The 24,736-nt window shown below is 39.1% G+C and overlaps 3 protein-coding genes across 4 annotated transcripts; all 3 read left to right on the plus strand.

Moving 5' to 3' along the window:
* Window positions 1-34: 34 nt before the first annotated feature.
* LOC115011081 (mitochondrial carnitine/acylcarnitine carrier protein-like) lies at window positions 35-7,839 on the plus strand. Its single transcript, XM_029436027.1, has 9 exons — window positions 35-325; window positions 3,835-3,927; window positions 4,194-4,321; window positions 5,351-5,441; window positions 5,629-5,746; window positions 5,916-5,988; window positions 6,078-6,187; window positions 7,120-7,241; window positions 7,390-7,839. Exons 1-9 carry the CDS (start codon window positions 224-226, stop codon window positions 7,450-7,452), a joined length of 900 nt encoding a protein of 299 aa, XP_029291887.1. The 5' UTR covers window positions 35-223; the 3' UTR covers window positions 7,453-7,839.
* A 1,479-nt stretch (window positions 7,840-9,318) lies between these two features.
* LOC115010800 (tafazzin-like) lies at window positions 9,319-15,664 on the plus strand. 2 transcript variants are annotated; one of them, XM_029435587.1, is made up of 11 exons: window positions 9,319-9,386; window positions 10,493-10,641; window positions 10,990-11,118; window positions 11,195-11,240; window positions 11,332-11,417; window positions 11,795-11,875; window positions 11,974-12,015; window positions 12,387-12,449; window positions 12,943-12,995; window positions 13,087-13,164; window positions 13,525-15,664. In XM_029435587.1, the coding sequence occupies exons 2-11, from the start codon at window positions 10,533-10,535 to the stop codon at window positions 13,624-13,626; spliced, it is 789 nt and encodes a 262-aa protein (XP_029291447.1). In that variant the 5' UTR covers window positions 9,319-9,386; window positions 10,493-10,532; the 3' UTR covers window positions 13,627-15,664. The 2 variants fall into 2 exon arrangements, with proteins under 2 accessions (XP_029291447.1, XP_029291448.1); XM_029435588.1 differs by having other exon boundaries at window positions 9,337-9,391.
* A 1,085-nt stretch (window positions 15,665-16,749) lies between these two features.
* On the plus strand, window positions 16,750-23,336 carry LOC115010799 (V-type proton ATPase subunit S1-like). Its single transcript, XM_029435586.1, has 11 exons — window positions 16,750-16,911; window positions 18,422-18,548; window positions 18,798-18,872; window positions 19,098-19,291; window positions 19,944-19,984; window positions 20,475-20,560; window positions 20,634-20,783; window positions 21,347-21,504; window positions 21,663-21,713; window positions 21,880-22,117; window positions 22,272-23,336. The coding sequence occupies exons 1-11, from the start codon at window positions 16,781-16,783 to the stop codon at window positions 22,479-22,481; spliced, it is 1,461 nt and encodes a 486-aa protein (XP_029291446.1). The 5' UTR covers window positions 16,750-16,780; the 3' UTR covers window positions 22,482-23,336.
* Window positions 23,337-24,736: the final 1,400 nt, after the last annotated feature.

The following is a 24,736-nucleotide window of genomic DNA, read 5'->3' on the forward strand; positions in this document are numbered from 1 at the left end:
GCTCTTAGTCCTTCCTGGAGGCAAAGTCCAGCAGCCTCGTACTTTACGTGGCAGCAGACAGACAGTTATAGAAGCAGGCAGACAGGCTGTGTGTCTCACCACTCCCACACACACACACACACACACACACACACACTCAGAGAGACAGACGGTGTGTGCAGACTCTGTTCGGTGTGTAGCGGACCCTGGCCCGGCTGTGTGGTTTGGCCATGCGGGGGAGACGATGGGGGAAGAGGCAAGAGTTTCTCCGCTCAAGAACTTCGTGGCTGGGGGGGTCGCCGGAGCCTGTCTGCTGCTGGCCGGACACCCTCTGGACACCATCAAGGTGACTGACAACATGTTGCTCAGGCTATATATAAATACTGCGAGAGCATTTGTGTTTTAACATAAGTTTATTTACATATTAGAGAGGACAGATTACTTATGTTGTCCTTATTGCTGCTTCTTGTAGTTTTTATTCTGCAGCGTGTTTGTTTTAAAAGGGATTAAAGTCAGGGATCAGGTGAAGGTGTTGAAGGGATTATTGACAAATCATCTTAAAATCTTATTTTCTATTATCCATTATTTTGTCCAGAAGAAGTGATGTGTTCAAAAGTCTTGTTTGGTCTGACAAACTGTAGAAAACAATCCAAAGATATTCAGGTTAATGTTAGAATAATGTAAGATGTTAGAATAATCAGAATTATGATTATTAAATCATGGTTTTCACATACAAGGAAGTTGCTTTGGTGTATTGGTGTATACATAAACTCTGTGCAGGTTTAGCAGTGGTAGTATTGTGCAGAAATGTACAAAATCATCAGATTTAAGAAGAATATGTCAAATGTAAATGTCTGCTTTGTTTTAGTAGAAGTCTGAAGGTCTTGAGGTCGTTGCTCCTGTTTTATGGAGCGAGACTAGAATGGTGATAAATACCTGTAATATACGTATTATAAACGTAAAACGTATTATATTATTTATAATCAACATAATTTGGTGGGTTGTTTATGAAGGACGCTGTCAGGCACCAGTATAATAACTATTATTATTATTATAACTATTATTATTTGTATTCAGATTGTTATCTATATTAATTGATCTACTAATTAGTTTCTCATTTAACGGTTTAATCATTTATACCAGTTATAAATCTATATTCAAAAATGACTTAAACAGCCGATGAACTTTCTTTTCCTGACCCTTAATAATAATTAATTATCTCAGCTTTAATAATAAGTGAATACTGGCAGTTTTTAAACAAAATATTTCTTAATTTTTCTTTTTTAACAAGAAATGTAGAATAAGAAAAAATACATGAAAAACTACGGCGACAAAAAACAAACAAAAGATGAAAAATCACGTTTAAAAAAATAAAAATAAAATAAACATCTTAAAGAAAACAGCAGCATGAAACAGACACAGTTATCTTCACACACAGTCCATTCACCAGATCCCTCATGAGCCAGTATTACAATCATTACATTAAAAATGGTAACTTATTCAGTCGAGGGGTTTTTATGACACCTTTCTATTCATAGCTGAACTGTCCATGTCATTCGAGGTCATCGACGCTACACGGGCAGCGTGCGTACCTTGAGAAGGCCTCCAGGACTCAATCCTGCGGCAGATCCATCAGTGTTTTATCAGCCATGCTAGTCGGTCTTTGGTTCAGAGCAAGTATTCGATGTTCCCGTCAGGATGAAGTATAATAACTTTTCATCTTGCACCATCATGAGGTCAACAGTTTAATTTACCTGCAGAACTAATGACACCTGCAGCACTGCACTCTGTGCTTCATGTTACTTTATGTTGTGATGTTAGTACGTTGTATGCTACGCTAACGGGATCAAATAAGATGGTGAGCATCAGGCTGAAGAGCAGAAGAGGCTCACATTACATTCTGTTACGCAATCTGTTGATTGTGTGTCTCAGTGATGTGTTGTCAAACATCACATTTCAAATCATGGTCATGCTTTACAGGTTCTGCTGAACGTCCCAGGAATAGTTATAGTTTTAGATATAGATATAGATAGAATAGTTATAGTTATAGTTATAGATATAGATATAATAGTTATAGTTATAGTTATAGATATAGATATAGATAGAATAGTTATAGTTATAGTTATAGTTATAGTTATAGATATAGATATAATAGTTATAGTTATAGTTATAGATATAGATAGAATAGTTATAGTTATAGTTATAGATATAGATATAATAGTTATAGTTATAGTTATAGATATAGATATAATAGTTATAGTTATAGTTATAGATATAGATATAATAGTTATAGTTATAGTTATAGATATAGATATAGATAGAATAGTTATAGTTATAGATATAGATATAATAGTTATAGTTATAGTTATAGATATAGATATAGATAGAATAGTTATAGTTATAGATATAGATATAATAGTTATAGTTATAGTTATAGATATAGATATAGATAGAATAGTTATAGTTATAGTTATAGTTATAGATATAGATATAATAGTTATAGTTATAGTTATAGATATAGATATAGATAGAATAGTTATAGTTATAGATATAGATAGAATAGTTATAGTTATAGTTATAGATATAGATATAATAGTTATAGTTATAGTTATAGATATAGATATAATAGTTATAGTTATAGTTATAGATATAGATATAATAGTTATAGTTATAGTTATAGATATAGATATAGATATAATAGTTATAGTTATAGTTATAGATATAGATATAGATAGAATAGTTATAGTTATAGATATAGATATAATAGTTATAGTTATAGTTATAGATATAGATATAATAGTTATAGTTATAGTTATAGATATAGATATAGATATAGATAGAATAGTTATAGTTATAGATATAGATATAGATATAGATAGAATAGTTATAGTTATAGATATAGATATAATAGTTATAGTTATAGTTATAGATATAGATATAGATATAGATAGAATAGTTATAGTTATAGATATAGATAGAATAGTTATAGTTATAGTTATAGATATAGATATAATAGTTATAGTTATAGTTATAGATATAGATAGAATAGTTATAGTTATAGTTATAGATATAGATATAGATATAGATATAATAGTTATAGTTATAGATATAGATATAGATAGAATAGTTATAGTTATAGATATAGATATAATAGTTATAGTTATAGTTATAGATATAGATATAGATAGAATAGTTATAGATAGAACTTTGTAAATTTGCACCAATCTGGGAAAATAGAGACACGTGTTTAATCTCCCATTAATTGTAATGTTGTGCGGTTATGTAAATAAATGACTATTAGTCAATAGGCCCATCTTCATCAGACTTATTAAACTCTCATATTAATATGAATATTGGGTGATTAGAGCTTAATGTGCAGGTAGTACATTTCCATTGAAAGAATATTTATTGGGCTCATTTCCCTCAATGATTACATTACAAAGTCCTTTGCAGTAAGTATTTTGTAAGTGATTGAGTGTTAACTGCATTACTTTAGGATGTGTGGTACGTGTGTCTGATGTCTCTTCATACATGGCGTGCAGTCTGATGTCTTGTCATACATGGCGTGCAGTCATCACATGAGGACCTTGTGTGACGCGAATGATCGTGTGTTTAAAGAGTAAAGCAGGTTGTATCCGACTCACTGTAACTGTCACAACACCCTGTTTAGTTTTTTATCAGTGACACTGAGCAGCAGACAGGGTGTTACCCTTATCTCATGTCTCGACAATCCTCCCCTCCCCTGTGTGTGTGTGTGTGTGTGTGTGTGTGTGTGTGTGTGTGTGTGTGTGTGTGTGTGTGTGTGTGTGTGTGTGTGTGTGTGTGTCATCTTTCTAATTAAATTCTGTTCTCCAGGTGAGGCTACAGACGCAGCCCAAAGCCCCCAGCGCTCAGTATGTGCTCTACACAGGAGCGTATGACTGCTTCCGCAAGACCGTATCCAAAGAGGTAAACACACACACACACACACACACACACACACACACACACACACACACACACACACACACACACAGGGGAGGCTTGTCGACACACAAACTCCTCATTACAGTTCACAGTTAGTGAGTTCATCGGTTGATGGAAAGAGCATTCTCACAATGTTGTTGCACAGAATTGATGAATTGATGTGTGTCCATGTGTGTGTGTGTGTGTGTGTGTGTGTGTCCATGTGTGTGTGTGTGTGTGTGTGTGTGTGTGTGTGTGCATGCATGCAGGGTGTCCTCGGCCTCTATAAAGGTATGGGGGCTCCCCTGGCAGGCGTGGCTCCGATGATGGCCATCAGTTTCTTTGGGTTCGGTCTGGGTAAACAGCTCCAGCAGACAGACCCTAACAAACCCCTAACGTAAGTACAACCCACACACACACACACACACACACACACACACCATAATTGTTTCTTTTACAATGTGTTTGTAATACTTGGATTACGAGCTCTATATATAACCATTTCTCTGTTGCCCTCCACTCTACTATCATTTGCCTATTTGAAGACGCCCCCCCCCCCCCATGTTCCTCATGTTACTCCTCAATCTATATACAGAATGTTACAATGTCACTCATGCTGGACTCCACCGGTCGCCTCTATTTCACCTCAGAAGGAATTCTAGTCCTTGTGTTTCCTAGAACTACATTCACTGTAACCATTCACTGTACCCCCCCCTCCCCCCAGCCCCCCTCCCTCACTGGCAGCAACATGTACATATGTTTTCTGTTAGGCTTTTGAGAAGAACATACACAAATAACTACGTCTGAGAGCCATCGCTGATAAAATATAATAAGATACGATCAGGGGAGGGCTGTAATATTTCCACGCTTCCCCGGCTCGTAATGTATTTGTTTTTACCTCCAATGGCCGTGTGGTAAAGAACAGAGTGTAACATACACGAGAAGGTGTCTGCACTCATGCTCTTTGATGTTTATGGTGAAAGTCCTCTGAATTATAATAAAGTTCTCGGTGAGATGTTCAACAAAGTTACGTCTTTGACACTTTATTGTGAGATCTCAGAGGCACAAGTCATACAGAGTACAGCGGAGTCTGCAGGAGAGAAAACATATATCTTATATCCAACATGAGGTGACCTCGCAAAGCCGTCGGGACCTCTGTCCTGAGCAAGATGTTCTTTTGGTCTCACAACAAGATATCAGTTGGATACACAAAAAACGTTCACAGCAGACTGCAGGCGTGGGCATCATCAGCATCATCGTCACTGTGAGCATGTTAGCATGCTGACGTTAGCATGTAGCCTCACTGTAGAATATAATAATGATTTATTATATATATATATATATATATATATATATATATATATATATATAAGTTGGAGCCCAGATGATCTATAACGTGAAAGTGATTCATTTCTCTTTCCTTCAGGCACACTCAGATATTCCTGTCTGGCTGTCTGGGCGGAGTCTTCACGACTGTGATTGTGACTCCAGGAGAGAGGATCAAATGTTTACTGCAGGTAAGGTGTTCATTGTGGATTCATCTGCAATTCATTTGATCTTCCTCGTTGTTTGGTTTCTTCAGAAAGTTAAGGAAGTAGTAACAAATGCCGTCACATTTACCCAGAGCAAACGTATAAAGCGTCGTCCACTCTCTAAATACTTTCTTTAAATTGAACATGAATCTGAGTATTTAAATGTTTCCAGGTGCAGGCTAGCGGTGGGAAGTCGAGGTATGCGGGTCCACTTGACTGTGCAGTCCGGCTCTATAAGGCGCAGGGGATCCGCAGTGTCTACAAAGGCACGGTGCTAACGCTCATCAGAGGTAAACTTCACTGTGTGTTCAGAGCTTTAACTTAGTAAAAGCAGTAAAACTGTAGAAACACTCATCATCCATCTCACAGCGGGAGACGATAACGCCGTTTATGTGTCTGAATGTTGAATCCAAAGGTCAGCGTGGATGTACAGCCTCACATGTTCTCTGTCTCTCTCAGACGTGCCTTCTAATGGTCTCTACTTCCTGACATATGAATACCTCAAAAACGTCCTGACACCTGAGGGTCAAAGGTGAGCAGGGGAGAAAGTTGTACAAAGTACGAGGATCTTCTTCCAAGTCCTGTAAAAACCTCATATTTGAATGTGTCTTTATGTGTTAGCGTTTCTCAGCTCAGCACTCCCAAGATCCTCCTGGCCGGTGGCATCGCCGGGATTTTAAACTGGACGATCGCTCTTCCTCCAGATGTCCTCAAATCCAACTTCCAGACAGGTAAGAGACAAAGTGAAGCTCTACACGGAGCTCTGTATAAGACCCGGGTGCATCCCAAGTCTCTTTCCCTCACGTCTCTTCCTGCACGGAGAGACACAAGGAAACCACGCGAGGAGAGAGGAAACAAGGAAATGTGGTTTTAGAGAAATGAGACGTCCTTTCCCCTCAAGTGACGTCTGTTTCTGAAGTCGGCGATCACAGCTGATCAGCTCTCGGCTTTAACATCTGCAGAGACTTTTGATGGAGTTTGTGTCTGCACACATGTGCACTGTGCTAATATCAGAGATCGCTCCTCGCTCCTCGCTCCTCGCTCCTCGCTCCTCGCTCCTCGGAGAAGAAATCAGAGCTTTGGGTCTTCAGATGGAGCAGATATCATATAATCAGATATCTATCCTTTAACTGTGTGTGTGTGTGTGTGTGTGTGTGTGTGTGTGTGTGTGTGTGTGTGTGTGGTGTGTGTGTGTGTGTGTGTGGTGTGTGTGTGTGTGTGTGTGGGGATGTGTGTGTGTGTGTGTGTGTGTGTGTGTGTGTGTGTGTGTGTGTGTGTGTGTGTGTGTGTGTGTGTGTGTGTGTGTGTGTGTGTGTGTGTGTGTGTGTGTGGTGTGTGTGTGTGTGTGGTGTGTGTGTGTGTGTGTGTGTGTGTGTGTGTGTGTGTGTGTGTGTGTGTGTGTGTGTGTGTGTGTGTGTGTGTGTGTGTGTGGTGTGTGTGTGTGGTGTGTGTGTGTGTGTGTGTGTGTGTGTGATGTGTGTGTGTGTGGGGATGTGTGTGTGTGTGTGTGTGTGGTGTGTGTGTGTGTGTGTGTGTGTGTGTGTGTGTGGTGTGTGTGTGTGTGTGGTGTGGTGTGTGTGGTGTGGTGTGGTGTGGTGTGTGTGTGTGTGTGTGTGTGTGTGTGTGTGTGTGTGTGTGTGTGTGTGTGTGTGTGTGTGTGCAGCTCCAGATGGGAAGTACAGAGGTTTGCTGGACGTCCTGAGAACGCTGCTCCGAGAGGAAGGACCTAGATCCCTCTACAAAGGCTTCAATGCCGTCTTTCTACGAGCCTTTCCTGCCAACGCGGTAAATCTTCTCGTCCTTTGATATTTCTAAATACTATACTTCCTGATAACAGCATCGTCTGCCTGTTAGTTTATTAAAGTTAGTTATATCAGGGACCTTGTACCGTTTGTGGTCCCTCCCCTGCCTGATCTCTTCCCTCCTCCCCCAGGCCTGTTTCTTGGGCTTTGAAATGGCATTAAAGGGATTGAACACGCTCGCGCCCAGCTGGTGAAGAATTCAGTTTGTTGTGAAGAGGCCACCAGTCTGCACCAGCGTCTCGTGGAAACAAAGTCACATTTTATGACGTTGAAATGTGATGAATTATTGTTTTTCTTAAACGTAATTTAACATTTTATTTGACAAAATATTTTTCTTGATTGTTATTCTTCGTAATGAAGATTTTACGCTCACTTCTTGTGAGCAATGGTACAACATAAACGCACACTTATGAATGTATTATTTTGAGACAAAGCGTAATTATGCCTTTTCTCACTTTTCAAGTTTGTTTTTATGTTTTTAATTTATAAACTCTGCCAGAAGAAGGCTCGGGGAGTTTTGTAATCTTTGTGATTCAAGTGTTATAAATTATAATAAAGTGTTTTGGAATTTGCCATACAAATAGTGTGAGTGTCCGCTGCCCTACACAACATGTCTGAACACTGTACTATAGCTGGCATTACTCAGACGGGCAGATGCAATGCCATTAATGTGAGTGCAGACTTTGGAAAGTCAGGAGCAGTAAAACATGATGTCAGTGGTTCCCAACCTTTGTTGTCTGACACACCCCCCCCTGTCAGACGAGCTCAAGTAGCCTCCATAAACGCCACCTGTCATGTGTGCTTTTTTATGTAACACTATTCCCGTTATAGAAGTAGAGTTTGCATTCACACAAAGGGTGGCAGCACTTGCTAAATAGAGACTCACAATTGCAGCATGTGACATTAAAGAGTTACTAGGCCTGTAACTAGCAGTTATTTTTATTAGAGATTAATCAGAAGATTATTTTTGACAGTAATTAAAATAAATAAAATAGGAAATGTCAAATCTTTTTGTAAAAATGACTTCAAATTGCATTTTTTTTGTCACATGTCACATTTTTTTGTCACATATATATATATATATATATATATATATATATATATATTAATACAAAGAAAGAGCAGCAGGCTACTCATCACCAGACTAAGCCTTGTGTACATAGCTGGCATGAGGCCATTAATCTGCATGGAGCTAAGCAATAAAACATGTCAGTAGTCTATTTGCAGACGGAGCAGGTCTGAGTGCAAAACATGTGTGGAGCAGAAAAAATGCAAACACTGCAAAGACAAGCTGTTTGTTTTTGTTTTACTTTAATGACATACAAAACTGATTATCTGATCACACCAGGGTTATAGTCCGTGTAAATTAAATAAAGAAAGAAAAGAAAAGAAAACACACAATATGCATATACTGTATTTAACAAAAATATTACCTTTTTTCTCTCTAACATATCTAATGTAGTTTTTGACATGTGCATCCAAAGTTTGATTTAAAATAAAATCGGTGTCTATGTCGTTTATTTTTTAATACTACTTGGATCATACTTTCTCCTTATAAAACATGCATCCACATGTGTTTGTTTTTGTGTGTGTGTTTGATTATAATGAGCGATCAGATTGTATTTTTCTTCTTTTTGTAATTCACAGAAATCCCAGAAATATTCAATGTCCAGTTTAAGCTTTTCAAACAGATGCTTTACTGAGTATGATTTCTTTAAAATTATAATTAACAAAATAATAATTAAACTTATTTTAAATCACCAGTTAATCATATTTGATCCCAGTAATCCTGCATAAAGGGAAGCCTTAAAGCAGTGAACAGCAGGTCAAAGCATTAGTGTAGAGGTGTTTCACCTTTGACCTACTTCACAGACTCCATTATCCATAGATCCACGTTTCTCGACACGAAAAGCGGCTTTCAAACTACATTAAATATGATTTGACGAGACACACATTATTTATGTAATGTATGTGTGAAAATAAATGGAAAAACAAACAGTTACTGCAAGTCTGGCACATCATTAAGTGAAAAAGGCTTTTCTCTAAATAAACTACGACTCCCAGAATTCAGTGCGTGACTTTCAGTTCCGGGGTCGGTGACCACCAGCCTGCTGTCAGCAGGAGAAAGGTGAGGTAAATGTTTGAACTTGTGAGGTTTTATGTACATCCCAAGTTATTAAAGTATTACAATATAAAATATAAGGTCTCAGAGCGCGACACGCTACATTATATGTATATTTAAGAGCGAAAATAGTCGTTTTTTTTAGCTGTTACATCGAAATAAAGAGTCAGGAATGAAAAATGCAGATATCTAGGTTAACTGAACGAGTGTGTCGGTTCAGCTAATGTTAAGCTAAAACGGAAATGTACCCTTTAGTTTACCAGTTTATTTATTTTTACAGGGGTACAGTTATATGTCTCTCAGAGCTGTATGTGTCGGTAAACTTTAGCTAGCAGTTAGCTAGCAGGCTAACATCAGCTAGCTGCTAACTACCTCAGGATGTTTTGACCTTAGCTTGCAGTAACGTTACTCCACATTACAGTACATTTAAGTACTGTACTTTACATTTAGTATTTCATTGTTATACTTTTACTACACTACATATCGGAGTATTCCACTAAATACAAAATATAATCAACAAATACATTATTATAAATTAAGCTAAAACTACAAGCATACCTGGCAGATAAAGTATATGAAGTAGTACCAGCTGTATTCTGATATATATATATATATATATATATATATATATATATATATATATATATATATATATATATATATATATATATATATATATAATAAAGTAATTAACTTTATTAATTGCATCGATAATTATAACCAGATAATATAATATATATTATATATGCTGCATAATGAGTACTTTTACTTTTGGTACTATAAGTGTTTTCTGATGCTCTTTATTTTGTACATTTATTTAATTAAACAATTGAATGCAGGATGTTAACTTGTAACAGAATATTTCTGCAAAGATTGTGTAATAGATGGATTTATAGAAGGGTAATAAACTTTATAGATCCCACCCAGGGAAATTGAAATGTCACAGCAGTACAAGAACAGATGCTTAGTGTAGACGTGTAGTTAAATAATAATAATAATAATAATGAGCATCTATTACAGAAATCAAAACCAGATCCACACCTGAAAAAACAACAACATCTAAACCTGTGTTTAGTTTCCCCTCTGGCTGATTCTCATCGTGTTGTTTACAGGTTAATGCGTGTGTGGATGTAGTGTCTGTGGAGCGCTGTGATGCCCCTGGAGGTCAGATGGCCGTTCCCACAATGCCCTGCTCTGGCATGGAGGATCTCCAGCTCACTGATCATGGGGATGGTGGGCTCATATTCCTACTTCTGGACCAGTAAGTTGGAATATATATATACACACACACCATATACCAGTGGTGTAATGTAACTTAAGTACACATTTGAGTTAATAAATATTTCCATTTTATGCTACTTTATTTATATATATATATATATATATATATATATATATATATATATATATATATATATATATATATATATAATATTTATTAATATCGTGGCAGCTGCTGTTTCAGGCCTCAGAGAACCAAACAAGGAGGCAGTTGGTGTAATATGGCTTTTTTCTAAAGACAAATGTTCCAGGTTACTTCAGTAAATGATCTGAATACTTCTTCCCCAACAAGATCATTCTCACATGTTTTCTCCCTCCCAATCGTCAGAGTACATGAACTACTTGACGGTCCACAACCAGGAGGTTCTGTTGGACCTGATTGACCAGAGGCCCTCCGACAGACCCCTCATCACGCTGTCCAATCACCAGTCTTGTATGGATGACCCGCACATCTGGGGTAAGAAACGGATGAAATGACACACTTCTACACGGTAACATCAGAACACAGTGAAATAATCATGTGTTTGCGACAGGTGTGCTAAAGCTCAGACAGCTGTGGACCTATAACAAGATGCGATGGTGAGTTTTTATCATTTTTAAACCTCATTAACGCAGGATTTTGTTTTAATTCTTTCGGATAATGTGTATTGATTTCCCTGTAACTGTGCAGGACTCCTACAGCGTCTGACATCTGTTTCACAAAAGAGCTGCATTCAAGGTTCTTCAGCCGTGGAAAGTGTGTCCCTGTCTGCAGAGGTGAGTCTCTAGCATTAATAACCCCGACTGTCTGTCAGGGATGTGGTCCGATACCGGATATCGGAGGAAAAATATAACGTATGCATATAAATGTACAATCCGACATGAACCATCAGCCTCAACTCTCTGTCAGGTGTTTAGTTATACTGTTGTTGTTTGCGAGGGTCAAAGGTCAAAGGTCAAAGGGTGTCGCATGCTCTACACATTAAAAAGAAGCAGCAGTATTAAATACAGAGTTTCGTCTTTTATGTGAGGTGAACATTTCTTTCACAGATGTTCTGTAGATGTGTGTTAAGCCGAGTGCAGTTCCACTAAGAGAGGGACATGAGGACGTGCTGTTATCGACTCTGTTGATCAACGACTTGATGTTTCTGTAGGTGACGGTGTTTACCAGAAAGGCATGGATTTTATTGTGGAAAAATTAAACGGAGGAGAATGGGTGCACATTTTTCCAGAAGGTATTTGAACCCTCCTCACATGTTCTTGTAGTCTTGTCCTCTTGTTGATTTAGATTTAGTATCGTGGCAATAAGCACTTCCTCTCTTATCATTTACAGGCAAAGTCAACTTAACTGAAGAATGTATTCGGTTAAAATGGGGTGAGTGCACGTTACACATCTGAATTGAAACATAACTTTTTGTTAGATAATAACAAGTTGTGAATTGTGGAAATATCTTTTTTTTCAATAAACTTTGACTTCACAACCCTCTGGAGTTATTAGAAATGTTTGGATCACACAAACGATCCTACGCAGCAAATAGTAAAATAATAATAATGTTAATTTAGAGTTTGAATGTCAATGAGATGAACGAAGCGTTGACCCATCGATGTTACCGTGTCGTACTGCACAACGAGCACACGTTAGAAACTTGGAAAGATGAACAGAGCTTTTGGAAAGATGCATGTTGAGTGTTTATAGAATCAGCTCTTACAGCAGGAAGTGATTCTGCTTCATGGTTTGTGTTTTAGGTGTCGGTCGGCTAATAGCAGAGTGCTCTCTTAATCCGATCATCCTGCCGCTCTGGCATGTGGGTGAGTTACACTGTCGTAGTACATGCAGATGACCACACACACACACACACACACACACACACACACAGACACAGGTGATTGACATGCAACAAAGTTCCCGGGCCACTTTTAGTTGTTGTAATAAAAAGTTGCAAAGTATAGTCGGGTATGTAGAAGATAAATGCTTTAAGAACTGTGGATAAAGGATGAGTCCGGGGATCAAAGCCTGATAGATCTTCCTCCTCTGGGCCACAGAGCTCCATTGTTGTTGTTGTTATTAAAAACACATCAGTGCGCCACATGTTGCTTCAGTACCATGAACACACACACCGTCCTGCTGCCACTAACACTCACTACAGCACCACATGTGGATTATATATATATAGCATATCGCCAGCCTTTTCCTTTAACAGGTGAACATTTCAAAATGTCAGAGAAAATGATTCCATTGCTGAAGGAAACACTGATTAATAATTTATATGAAAACAAAGTTAAATCTGTGTGTCGGTCTCAGGTTTGAGTGACGTTCTGCCAAACGCAAAGCCCTACGTTCCTCGCACTGGCAAGGTGGGAACACAATCCCAGCAATATTAAGATGGTGTTGATCGTGGCTGTTTGTTTCCTGTTGGTGTTGCTGTAACTGTTGCTTTGCTTCCAGAGAATCACAGTCCTGGTGGGGAAACCGTTCAGTCTGAAAGACCTGGTTGAATCCCTCCGAGCCGAAAACAAGAGCCAGGTGAGGACAGACCGCGTTACACGGATTATTTATCTATTAGTCTGCCGATTTCCTTTTTGGAATATTACTTATAGTCTAGTGAAGTAGTGGGAACGTGGCAGTCACACTTTCTCAGGGCCCAACGTGATGTCTTTTAAGTTTTTCCCGACAGCCTAAAACTCAAAGATGTTCAAATATATTACAAATAAAATCAGAAGAATCCTCACATCTGAAGAGCTGGAAGCAGCAAATATTTTACTTTTTTACTTGAAAGAAATGACACATACTGTCAATAAGGTTTCAGTTCCAGCATAACTGGTTCATGGTCGGGTAAAGCAGCGCGTGAGGTGTTCGTAACACATTCGTTCTTTACATTTTCAGATGGAAATGCGGAAAGTCTTGACTGATTTCATCCAGGGGGAGTTTCTGGGCCTGAAAGCCCAGGCCGAGGCCCTCCATGGGCAGATGCAGATCAAATCCTGAGTCCCCGCCGTCCCGCCTGCGACAATAACGATGATCCTTTACCCTGAAACTGAGGGTAAAAACTTTACTACTGGAAGTTCAACCTCCCACCATCCACTTCCCTTTTCTCCACTGGAGCACACACACCTCCACACTGGGACGTCATCGAGTCGTCACAATCCTCTGAACATGTTGGGCACGTTTCTTGCGGCGTTGTGGGATTATGATCTCTATCGGTGGAAAAACTGAGGAGTCATTTCCAAATAATGCTGATGCAACAAAAACTCCTTTTGTTAATGTTTAAAAGCAGGTGTCATGTTTTTATTTAATATAGAAAATGCATCATTTGGTTCCTGGGATGGGTTCTGAGCCGCTGCCACCCAAAACAGGGTGGACAGGTTGGAAAATAGAAGTTACTTGAATTTCAACCAATCGACGCTGTGCGACCTCGACGCAGCCCGTCACTGAATCGGTCGAAAGCAATGAAATATCTTGAATGTTTGTAGCTTCGTTTGAGCATGAAGTATCGTTAGTGTTACTTATGGTGATTTTAACTGCTCAGCTGGGTTTTCATTTACTTTCCCAGCGGTACCATCATCTTGTACGTGCAGTGCCAATGCAGGAAGTAGTTTCTTTATGTGTTCAGGTGCAAAATAATGGTGTGGACAGCAGAAGCATGCGGCAGGCCGGAGTCACTGATCTGCTATTAATGTTTGCATTTCTTATTTGCTGTCACCGTGATCTTTCCCTGACCTTAAGGTTTCAGTCTCCCACACACATACAGGTGATAACAGCAAGTGTGGTTCAATACTACATCAAACACTCGTGAGCAGCTACCCTTTTACCAGAAATACAACAAGAGAAACGGGGGTATACGTTTACAGCGCAGCCAAATAAACTCAGGTTTAAATAAAGAAATCAGCCAATAATCTGCATGTTTCCATCGTGCTTTGAGCAACAGCCTTCTGATTTCATGCGGCACACGGCACCGGTGGTTTCCCCTCACAGATCTTCATCACGATGGCTGCTGCTTCTGGTGCCAATGCTCCGCATATCTGAAAAACGTTAGCTGTTAAACATTTTCTTAGGCTGCTTTACAATAAAAGCCATCCTGTGTTTTGCCAGTTGAATGCTTTTAATTTGAAGCAGCAGAAGGAAATGTTGTGTTAGAATGAGCAGTAACTTAATCCATGTCTGATACAGCTGCAGGGGAGTTAACAGGGAAGTCTAGAAGTGGAGTAAACGCTGCATCCCGGGAATTACTCCAGTTTAGGAAGGCAATTTAAATCCAGCACAGGAATGGCGGACCCTGCTACTAACAAACGACTAGAAATGGCATTTAAAAATGAGGGTTTCATGAAAATATTATGGAATAAAACATAAAGTGTTTTAGTTGCTTTTGCCTATCCATACTTTAACTTTAGTATATTTGCCATTTTACATGCAAGAATGAAACAAAACAAACGTTGAATGTAATCCGAACGTTTGCAGAATCGTCCATGATGTCTGCCGTTAGGGTTGCATCAACCTGTTGCCCCATTTTGAGGAGTACTTTACACAACTCGTTGGTTTGACACTAAATATTAGTACGCAGTGTGACGTAGCTTTATAAATCGTTATCTAATGAAGACTTCACTCAGCACTGTACTGCATGGTTAACATTTACAGCTGTTATCAGAAAGACGCATGCAGAGTAAATACTCTGATCGTATGATGATGATTGATCATCATTTGTTTAGCTTTTGTTACGTCCATGCAGCTTTTAATGAGTCGACTGCTCGGTCATAATGTCCATAACATCACCATGTGTCCTGCCATCTTTTTCCTCAAGCGTACATTTATATTAAGTTTTTTTTTTCTAGTTCAATATCTCTTTTCAACCTCTGAATGCTACATCATTACAGATGTGTATATAACTTCACACAGATCAATGGCTTTTATAAGGGAGGAAAGGCCACGGCTTAGTGATCTGTGGTTCTTTTATAAATGTATCGCCTTACTGTCATTGCCACTCTTTCCTGTTGTATGTAAACGCCAATAAATCTTGAACTTTTATCAATTTTGATCGTGTGTTGTGAAACGTAACACTCACCTTCCATTCCTGATGGACTGAAAACATGTCATGTCACATTAGAATATATAAAAATAAAGTAAAAGTAGCAATACTGCGGTGTAAAAATACGTTCTGCATTTTAAATCTTAAGTATTGGCATCAAAATGTCCTTAAAGTCCAGCAGAATGGACCATTTCAGAATAATGTCTATAATAAATTACTGGATTTTAATTAATGTGTAAGCATCCCTAATATTTTGTATTAATAATCTGAATCTGTAAAGTAACTAGTGACTAATGTTTTAAAATTAATTTAGTGGAGTAGAAATATATAAAGTAGCTTAAAACAAAAATACTTGTAGAAGTACACAAGTATTGGCATCAAGATATCTCGGTAGGCGGAATTATTATGCCAAATGTCCTATTTCAGAACTATATGTGATATTACTCGGTTATAATTATTGATGCATCGATGTGTAAGCATTACTCAAATTGCAGCTAATAAAGGTGGATCTTCATACACTATAATAATACATTATAATTTATTCATTGATTTATATTTTGTATCAATGATCTAAATCTGCAAAGAAACTAAAGCTGTACTAAAACTACAAAAAATGTAGTAGAGTAAAAAGTACAACATTTGACTGCAAAATGTAGAGTAGAAGTGAATAGTAGGATAAAATGGAAAGTAAAGTACCGCAAAATTGTACTTTAAATTAACTAAAAGTTACGTTTTCTTTACAGGATGCATGTCATTTAGACACTGCTTCAATACGATTCCATTAATACTAAAATGTAGGTAGTATTAATGCTTGTAGTATTGTTTGTAGTATTAATGCTTGTAGTATTAATGTTTGTAGTATTAATGCTTGTAGTATTAATGCTTGTAGTATTAATGTAGGTAGTATTAATGCTTGTAGTATTAATGCTTGTAGTATTAATGCTTGTAGTACTTGTAAGTATTTGATGCTGCAAAATGAAAACGAGAGAGCGTCGTCACGTGACCTCACCCGACGTCACGTGACCTCACCCGACGTCACGTTCTCTGGCGCACTTCATGCGCGCTCCATGGACTGTTACATCCATGACGTCACCTGCTGCTGTCAGAGAGATTGTAAAGATGGCGACGGCAGGGACACCGCAGCTCCGCCGCATCTCTGCGTGTTTGGCCGTGTTTCTCGGTTTATTAAACATATTAAACACGGGGAATTGCGATGAGCAGGTGCCGCTTATTATGTGGACAAGTGAAGGGTGAGTACTGTTGAATTTATTGCGTTTTTCTCAATGGGTTCAAAGGGTTAACGGGGTTTGACGCTCTTATTCCCGTTTAGCTAACCGTTAGCGTCAGTTGATGTTGTTCGGATGCACGCAAGCTATCGTCGACGGTTATCTGCTAGAATAAGGATTAAAATGCAGACACTGTGTTTTGTTTAAACGTTTTAAAATAATGTAAAGAGGTGTTACATGAGACTTTCCTGTAATCCCCATCATGAACGTCAGGTGCCATGTCACCTGTCATCTGGAAGAGGTTTCCTTAGTGTCTGAAAGATGAGCTGTGTGATCAGTAAGAAACATTTTATTGCAGTGGGTTCATTTAAAAGCATTGATTTGAAATGCATTAAGATGATAAGAGGAGCCTTTTATAGATTTCAAATGCAGGTGCTGCTCAAGGAATAAGGTAGATAAATACAGACAGAATGAATAATTACTATTACATTTAAGTCACAGAGCTTTCAATTTTCCTTTAGATAAATGTTTTGCAATCTTTGAGAAACCATGAAAGATCATTTAAAAAACAATCACAGCTTTACTGAAGGTATTTGCAGGACTCTTTTAAACATCTGGATGAAGGATAGTTTCCTGCGTGATGAATACTATTTCTTCTCTGCAAAGAAACATCAATAAATACCAATATAACTACTAGTGTAATGGCAATTTCCAAATGTTCCAATGTTATTATGCCATCTACACAGGTAGGTGAGTGGGTTCTTATGCAGATAGAGCCTCTGCTTGTAGTTGAGCTTATGAAGTTGTTTGTAGGTTTATTGCAGATGACAGTGTTGGTGAACATACCGGGTTTCCCAGCGCTGTAGCCTAGTTGTTGATATGGATGGTCTGTCACCGTCACTGCTGTATCACTGATGTGTTCGGGTCGCTCACTGGTGAGAACTGTTTGCTCTCTCTACCTGTGTCCTATCACCCATTTCCTGTCACCTGTGCACCCTTATATAGTGACAACCTAGTGCATTTAATCACCGCCACCAAGTGTCCAAAATAATATTGCAGGGCTTAAACCAAATCATAATAAATGCCAACAATAATGCGAAATGGCTTCTACAACTAGTATAGCTAACAATACAATTTAGAATTTTAATTCAGCAAGGACATATTTCCAGGGTTAGGGTTATGCCATGCAACATGTAAACTTGTTAAACATATTATTTATTGTGCAGTATACCGAATATCTTTCCATTCGGGTGGTTAGAAGAGTTTTAGGTATTTTTTTAATAACTTCAGAACCGCTGTTATTCTTCAGTTAAACGTTAATGTTTTTAGCCCTGTGACTTGAATGTAATGGTAATACATGAAAGGCACAAAACATATGACCCCTTTATATAATATGATGCATCGGTTCAGATTAAATGCAAGAAAATTGAATGCATGTCCTGTATATGTAGGGTTTTTAAATTATTGTATGGGTATTTCTAATTCAATATTCGGTGTGAATACTTCTTCAACCACTGCTTTGAATCTTCTCCAGGATCTCCCTACCGAGTCAGTCCCCCCCCACAGCGGGGCACATCGTTGGGCAGCAGCAGCTGGCCTCTTACCTGGAGAAAGCTCTGAATGTGGGCCCAAAAAATGTAGTGCTGTTCCTTCAGGACAAGGTACACACACACACACACACACACACACACACACACATAAAGTTATTATATACCCTATAAAGTATATTTCTCTCCAACTATTGAGTGTATCAGTGAGTTTTTATTTATAAGAGACAGTAAAGAGAAAGTGACAGTTGTGGAAGCAGTGTCTGATGTCATTTCCAACACCAGTCTCTTCTTTGTGTACATTTTGGGTATAATTATTTGCTTTTTGCTTATTTGAGATATGACTCCTTGTCTCCACCCCAGATGAGCATAGAGGACTTCACCATGTATGGAGGGGCTTTTGGAAACAAGCAGGACAGTGTTTTCCCCAACCTGGAGGTAAGATGAAGATGTTGACTGTGGATCAGGGGAATGTTTTGAATCTTATTGTCTTTTATACGTTTAATCTGTTTAAAGTTCCTGTCCCATGTAAAAATGAGAAGAAGCAACATATTGGACTGAAACTATCACTTAAATAAATAAAACAATAAGTGTGTTTGGTTCTCCTCCTTGGTAGGTTTTTATTATATCACTGACGGATGTTTTGTCTGTTGTGTGCCACAGGGGGCTCTGATGTCCTCGTCCTCCCCTCTGGTGTTGCCTGCTGTGTCCTGGCCTGCTTCCAATGCAGTGATTGGTCAGCTGCAGGACCAATTGGAAACCTCCCCTCTGTACATGGATCCTGAGACACTAAGTCAGCTGAGGCTCAACGCCTCCTCGCCCGCCCTGCTGGTGTTCAGGCTGCCGTACGGCATCGGGTAGGTACACTGACACCAGGGCTGTAACGTCTTTATGCAGAAACAAAGTTCACAAGCATGAGAACCACCAGGAAACCTTTTTATTGATGTGCAAGTCAGTCACACAATGCAGAGGACAAAAAACGCCTGTTTGGGAACTATTGAGGTTCCCCGTCCGCTGTAACAGAGAGAGAGTTGTGTATAAGACGAGGACAGTGTGTCTGCCGTGCTCCTCCGTGAATACAAACACATCCAACATCGTAGTTTTAGTCTCATATTTGTTCAAATCAGAGAGGCGTTGTAGTGCTCAGGCTCCAGTCATGAGGGGCTGCTGTACGTTTACCAACCAGCAGATGTCACTCTGCTGCTGCCGATGCATTTAAAGGCCCGAAGCTTCAAATCTTCACAAAGATTACCCACATGTGAGCTACGGACAGGATAGAAATCACTCCTGGAGAGAAATAAATCCAGTCTGAATTAGGGCTCTGAAGTTGATGGTGGGTCAGATGGAGAGAGAGAGACTGAGAAGCAAATACAGAAGCTGAAGAAAACCTTGACAGGCGGAGAGCCACATCAGGGGACGTCTGGGCTTTATTTACTTATTTGATTTTAACTGTGCTAATTATGTCCCACACTTCCTTTTCATCAATATGTCATTGTTCCTCTGACGCAGGGCTGATCTGTTGTCTGCAAAAGATATTCTCAGTGGGAACGGTGAGTCTGTCTAACACATCTGATGAGGCCGAGAGCACATGATCCACATTATACTCCTCAAACCATTCAGTGAGCCCTTAAGTCTCTGCATGGATTGTTTGTCCACTCATTTAGTCTGGTAACTTCTGTTTATATGTCTATATACATAGAAGATATAGTAAAGAATAAGATTTAATATAGGTTTGATTGAAAGACGCTCAATTTGCAGTGCAATTGTAAGATCGCCAAATGTCCATGTGACGGTTCCATAGATTTAAAAGAAAGGAAATGTACAGATGCACTTAAATATAATGTACGCAAAATAATGATTTATCAACATAAATATATATATATACACACACACACACACACAAGTAATGGTGATGATATATATAACTTATATTAACCCTAACCTATAATAAAATAAAACATTAATACAATTAGTAAAAATAAACACATCTGCACATTGTTTATAAAATGAAAATCGTTCATTTGATCATTTGTTTTTCAGACGAGATGATTGGTCAGGTGTTGAGCACCATGAAGACCCAGTCTGTCCCATACACAGCCATTTACACAGCCCTGCAGCCCTCCAGGGTGAGGATGTGTCAATGTTCATCAACCATGTCTCTGTTGTTCTGCGGCAGTTTAACTCTCTGTCTCTGTACAGGAGGCGGCGTCTCTCTCCATAGAATCCGGCGTAGGTGGAGGACGCTCTCTCCTGCAGGCCCGAGGAGGATATCGGGAGAGAGAGAGAGAAAGGGAGAGGCAGCGCAAGATCAAGGAGAAGGCCGGGATCTACGGTCCAGTGGAGTTTAAGGTGGAGTGACTCAGTTTCATCTCTCAAGTGCCTTTTATTCCAATTTAGCGTTGTTGTTATTAAGGCGTAAAAGATGCGTCTGGAGATATCCAACTTACTTCCTACTGATAACAAGAAAATACCTAAACCAGCAGTGAATGAATCCAGTAACAAGTATTGTGTGTATCAAAGCCTGATATATCTTCTTCCTCAGTGCCATAGAGCTCCATTGTTGTTAAACATATTTATGAGCCTCACTGTTGCACTGGCATGTTCCTTTATTACCATGAACACACACACACACACACACACACACACACACACAAATGTTTACTACAGCACCAAATGGGGATTATTCCGCCGCTGAAAATAGTCCCCAACGAATGTACAATTCTTTTCCTGTTGATTATGTTAATTGTGAGCCGTTTAGATTTCCGTCTTTACGTCTTCAGTAGGAACCAATGGGATGTTTATTGACAGACGCACTAACACATTGTTGGTTTTGGTCTTTTCATGGGATTTGTTAATAAAGCTATTTTCTTTTCTTGACTTCTCTTCTGCTTCTTTGTTCCCTCTTCCTGCAGGAGGGGGAAGAAACCTGTATCCTTCTGTGGGCAGAGGGCCTGTCAGTGAGCATCCTTCGGAGCGGTCGCTGGGAAGACCACGACCTGACCCCGTCTACCTTTGGGGAGGGTGCCAGCCCGAAACTCCACGGCTCAACCTGTGACAAAACCAAAGCGAGGTAGTTCACACCTGTAGTATGATTCCAAATGTATTAAGTCTGTACTTACTGTCGTTAAGCGTCATAACGTTCTATAATAAACATGTTATTTCATCATCAGGTTCTTTAAATGAAATGTTTTTACTTCTTTCTCTAATAAAATGTTTGGCTCTTCGCAGGTTGGTTCTTAATTATGAGAATGTCCTCGGCCACCTCAGCTTCAAACTGATGTGAGTGCACAAGATACATTACACACACACACACACACACACACACACACGCATCATTCTATATCTTGTGTTGTAACTGAGAATTTGGTTTTAAGCCTTTAACTCTATAACGCTAATAAACATAGATCAACGTCACCTTCAATAATCCATTGAACTCTGTCTCCAGCTTTGCTATGAGCCAGCGCCACTACAAGGTGTCTGCACGCCGCTGGTTCACACTAGACGCCGTGGAGCTGGAGTACGACGGCACCAAAGCCACATTTAACGGGAGCAGACACGTTTATGCCCCCGCTGAGTACTCGTACCGCTGTGGCTCCGTCACCAACTTCCGTTGGCCTGTGCTCGTGCCACACTCATCTAAAGATCCAGCCAATCAGTGGAGGGTTTCTTTTGAAGACTTTCAGGTAAGATAGAGGAGAATTGTATTCTTTTTAAAGGGACTTTGTGCGATGAAATAATATTTTATAACATTATTGCTCAAGTGCAACTTTGTGATCATTTCCTGAAAATGTATTGAGATGTAAAATCCCTCCCTGGTTTGTTGTTCTGCCTCCACAGATCCAGGGCTTCAACGTGACTGGCAGTGACTTCTCGTATGCCAGTGACTGCGCAGGCTTCTTCTCTCCTGGTATCTGGATGGGCCTGATGACCAGTCTCCTCATGGTGCTGGTGCTCACCTACGGCTTGCACATGATCATGCAGCTCCGCACTATGGACCGCTTTGATGACCCCAAGGGCCCGGCCATCTCCGTGCCCCAAACAGAGTAACACACCTGACTTCTTCACGTTCCATCTCTCCTCCTTTCTCTTACTGCAATGCTTCCTCTCCCACCCTTTACATTCCTCTCCCTGTTCATCTGTAGTTGGGCCTTACACAGACTAATTAGTGATGTTGTCAGAGTAAAGGTTTAGTCATCTCTGCATACGTGTCAGTTTATACTTGAAAATGTGCATCTGAGACTGAGGAATAGTTCAGGTTTGTGCTTCTCCTGTATTAGTGTTACATTCGAGGCAACTGTTACAACACTTAAAGCTGTTCTGAAGAAAAAACATGAAGCTGATACTTAAGAGACAAACTGGAGCTAGTTTCTGGTGGGTAAATGTCCCACATGGAAGGGATACAATTGTAGATACAGGGACGAAGATGAATTATGAAATGCTATTTATTGGTGAAACTTGTGTGTGTGCGTGTTTACAATTGTGTCCGTTAGTTATCAAGTGAAATGAAGGGATTACATGTTCTGCGTGGATGATCGATGAATCATATCCATTGCATACAGTCAACTCCAGTCTTCTTGATCAAAGGGAGAATTCAAATCATTAGTTTAGTAAAGAAATGTAAAACATGAAAGACAACTTAAGTTGCAGCATTAAACGTCAAACGTTTCCAGTTTGTGAATAATCTCCATGTTTGTTAAACATGAGCTTAAGTTCCTGTTTTTATTTGTTTTCCTGTGATAATAAATATGAACTCAACATTTATTATTCATATTTCCACAGCTGAATATGCTCAATGTGAAATGATTATTTTTCTGTTTGTTAATTTATTGATGACTTGAGTATCGATGCTGTAAGGTCCTGAATGTCGTGCTGTGACCCCAATAAAACATCTGTGGAAACTAAGGTATCATTTCATTTATCTTAATACATGTTTTTATTTTAAAGCAATAATCATATGCACATGCCAAATACAGAAGTTAAGAGAAACACCCCTCACCCCCCCCTTTAGTATAAAACAATATAAAGTTCAAACATAACAAATAAGCAGCTGAAGTCTGAAGGCTCAGAGTAAACGATCAGATTGCTCGTCGTTCCTTCCTCGGCTGCTTAAACAAAGACGTGGTTGACTAAATGGCAGGTTACATTTTATTCTACATAACATTTCTGCATTTTAAATAACTACGCGCACTTGTACAGCCTGAAAAAGGGAAACTTCCAATGTTACGTGATAAGCCAGCTTGTATTATGTGTGTTTTGCCTTTTAACTTTATGTGCTTCTGCCTTCCTTCTTTTATAAAAATTAAAGTAGCCAATGACCAGACGGATAGCCTCTACAATCAAGACTTTGGATGAGAGAAAGGCCTCATCTAGATCAGGCGTCCATTGGAATTTTTGCTTTGGGCTTAAAGGGAGCCATGTGTCGCGCAGCTGGGCATAGTTGGAGACGTTTTTGAAGACTCTTTACTAAATCACTCAAATGTGAGATATTCCTGAAATTAGATACAGATAATTGTCAATAAGAATGTCTCTAATAACATATATACAACGGATAAGTGATTGTGACGTAACATTTCCACAAAACTACTAAAATCAAAATATGAACATTAGAGATTGTACGATCCAGTTTAGAGCTGCAACCTTTAAATACTACTCACAGTGTTTCCCCTAGGTTTACTGCTTTGGAGGGGCGCTCACCAAATTAGATCAATAGCATAAGCGTTTAGTTTATTTACTAAAAGAGCACCTGTCAATGTGAAAAGTGAGAACCTGGAATTTCAGGCAGGGCGCTGGGCTCCTGCGCTGCGCCCTGCCAAGACAATGGTAGGGGAAACACTGTATTCCCAATGTGCAAACATCATTATGTGCTACATGACATATCACCAGATGGGCCACCAGTAGGCACAGAGGGCCACATCACTTGCAGAGAGCTGTGCCGACAACCATCCCATGCTCATGAAATGTACACCAATGTACTGTATGCACATTAGTTAGATAGTTAAATGAAAGAGCCTAAAATGACCTAAATTGTCACAGATTATCCACATCACCCACTAGAATACAATAAGTGACTTGTGTAGGGCAATGCAGTTTATGAAAACAATGTTAGCCACAGGTATAAAATGATGTATAACCAGGCTGAACAGAAGAAAATGAATTAACATAGATCAAGTCACAAAGCAATTAATTAAATACAGGCCTTACCTTTAGATGAGCTTCTTTCTTGACCTCGTGCATGATTAATGAAGTCCTCAAAGTCCGCTGAGCTCCTTCATGGCTCCATGATTGACGGCCACACTGATATT

The sequence above is a fragment of the Cottoperca gobio genome, chromosome 7 (assembly GCF_900634415.1).
Source record: "Cottoperca gobio chromosome 7, fCotGob3.1, whole genome shotgun sequence".
NCBI classification, from domain to species: domain Eukaryota; kingdom Metazoa; phylum Chordata; class Actinopteri; order Perciformes; family Bovichtidae; genus Cottoperca; species Cottoperca gobio.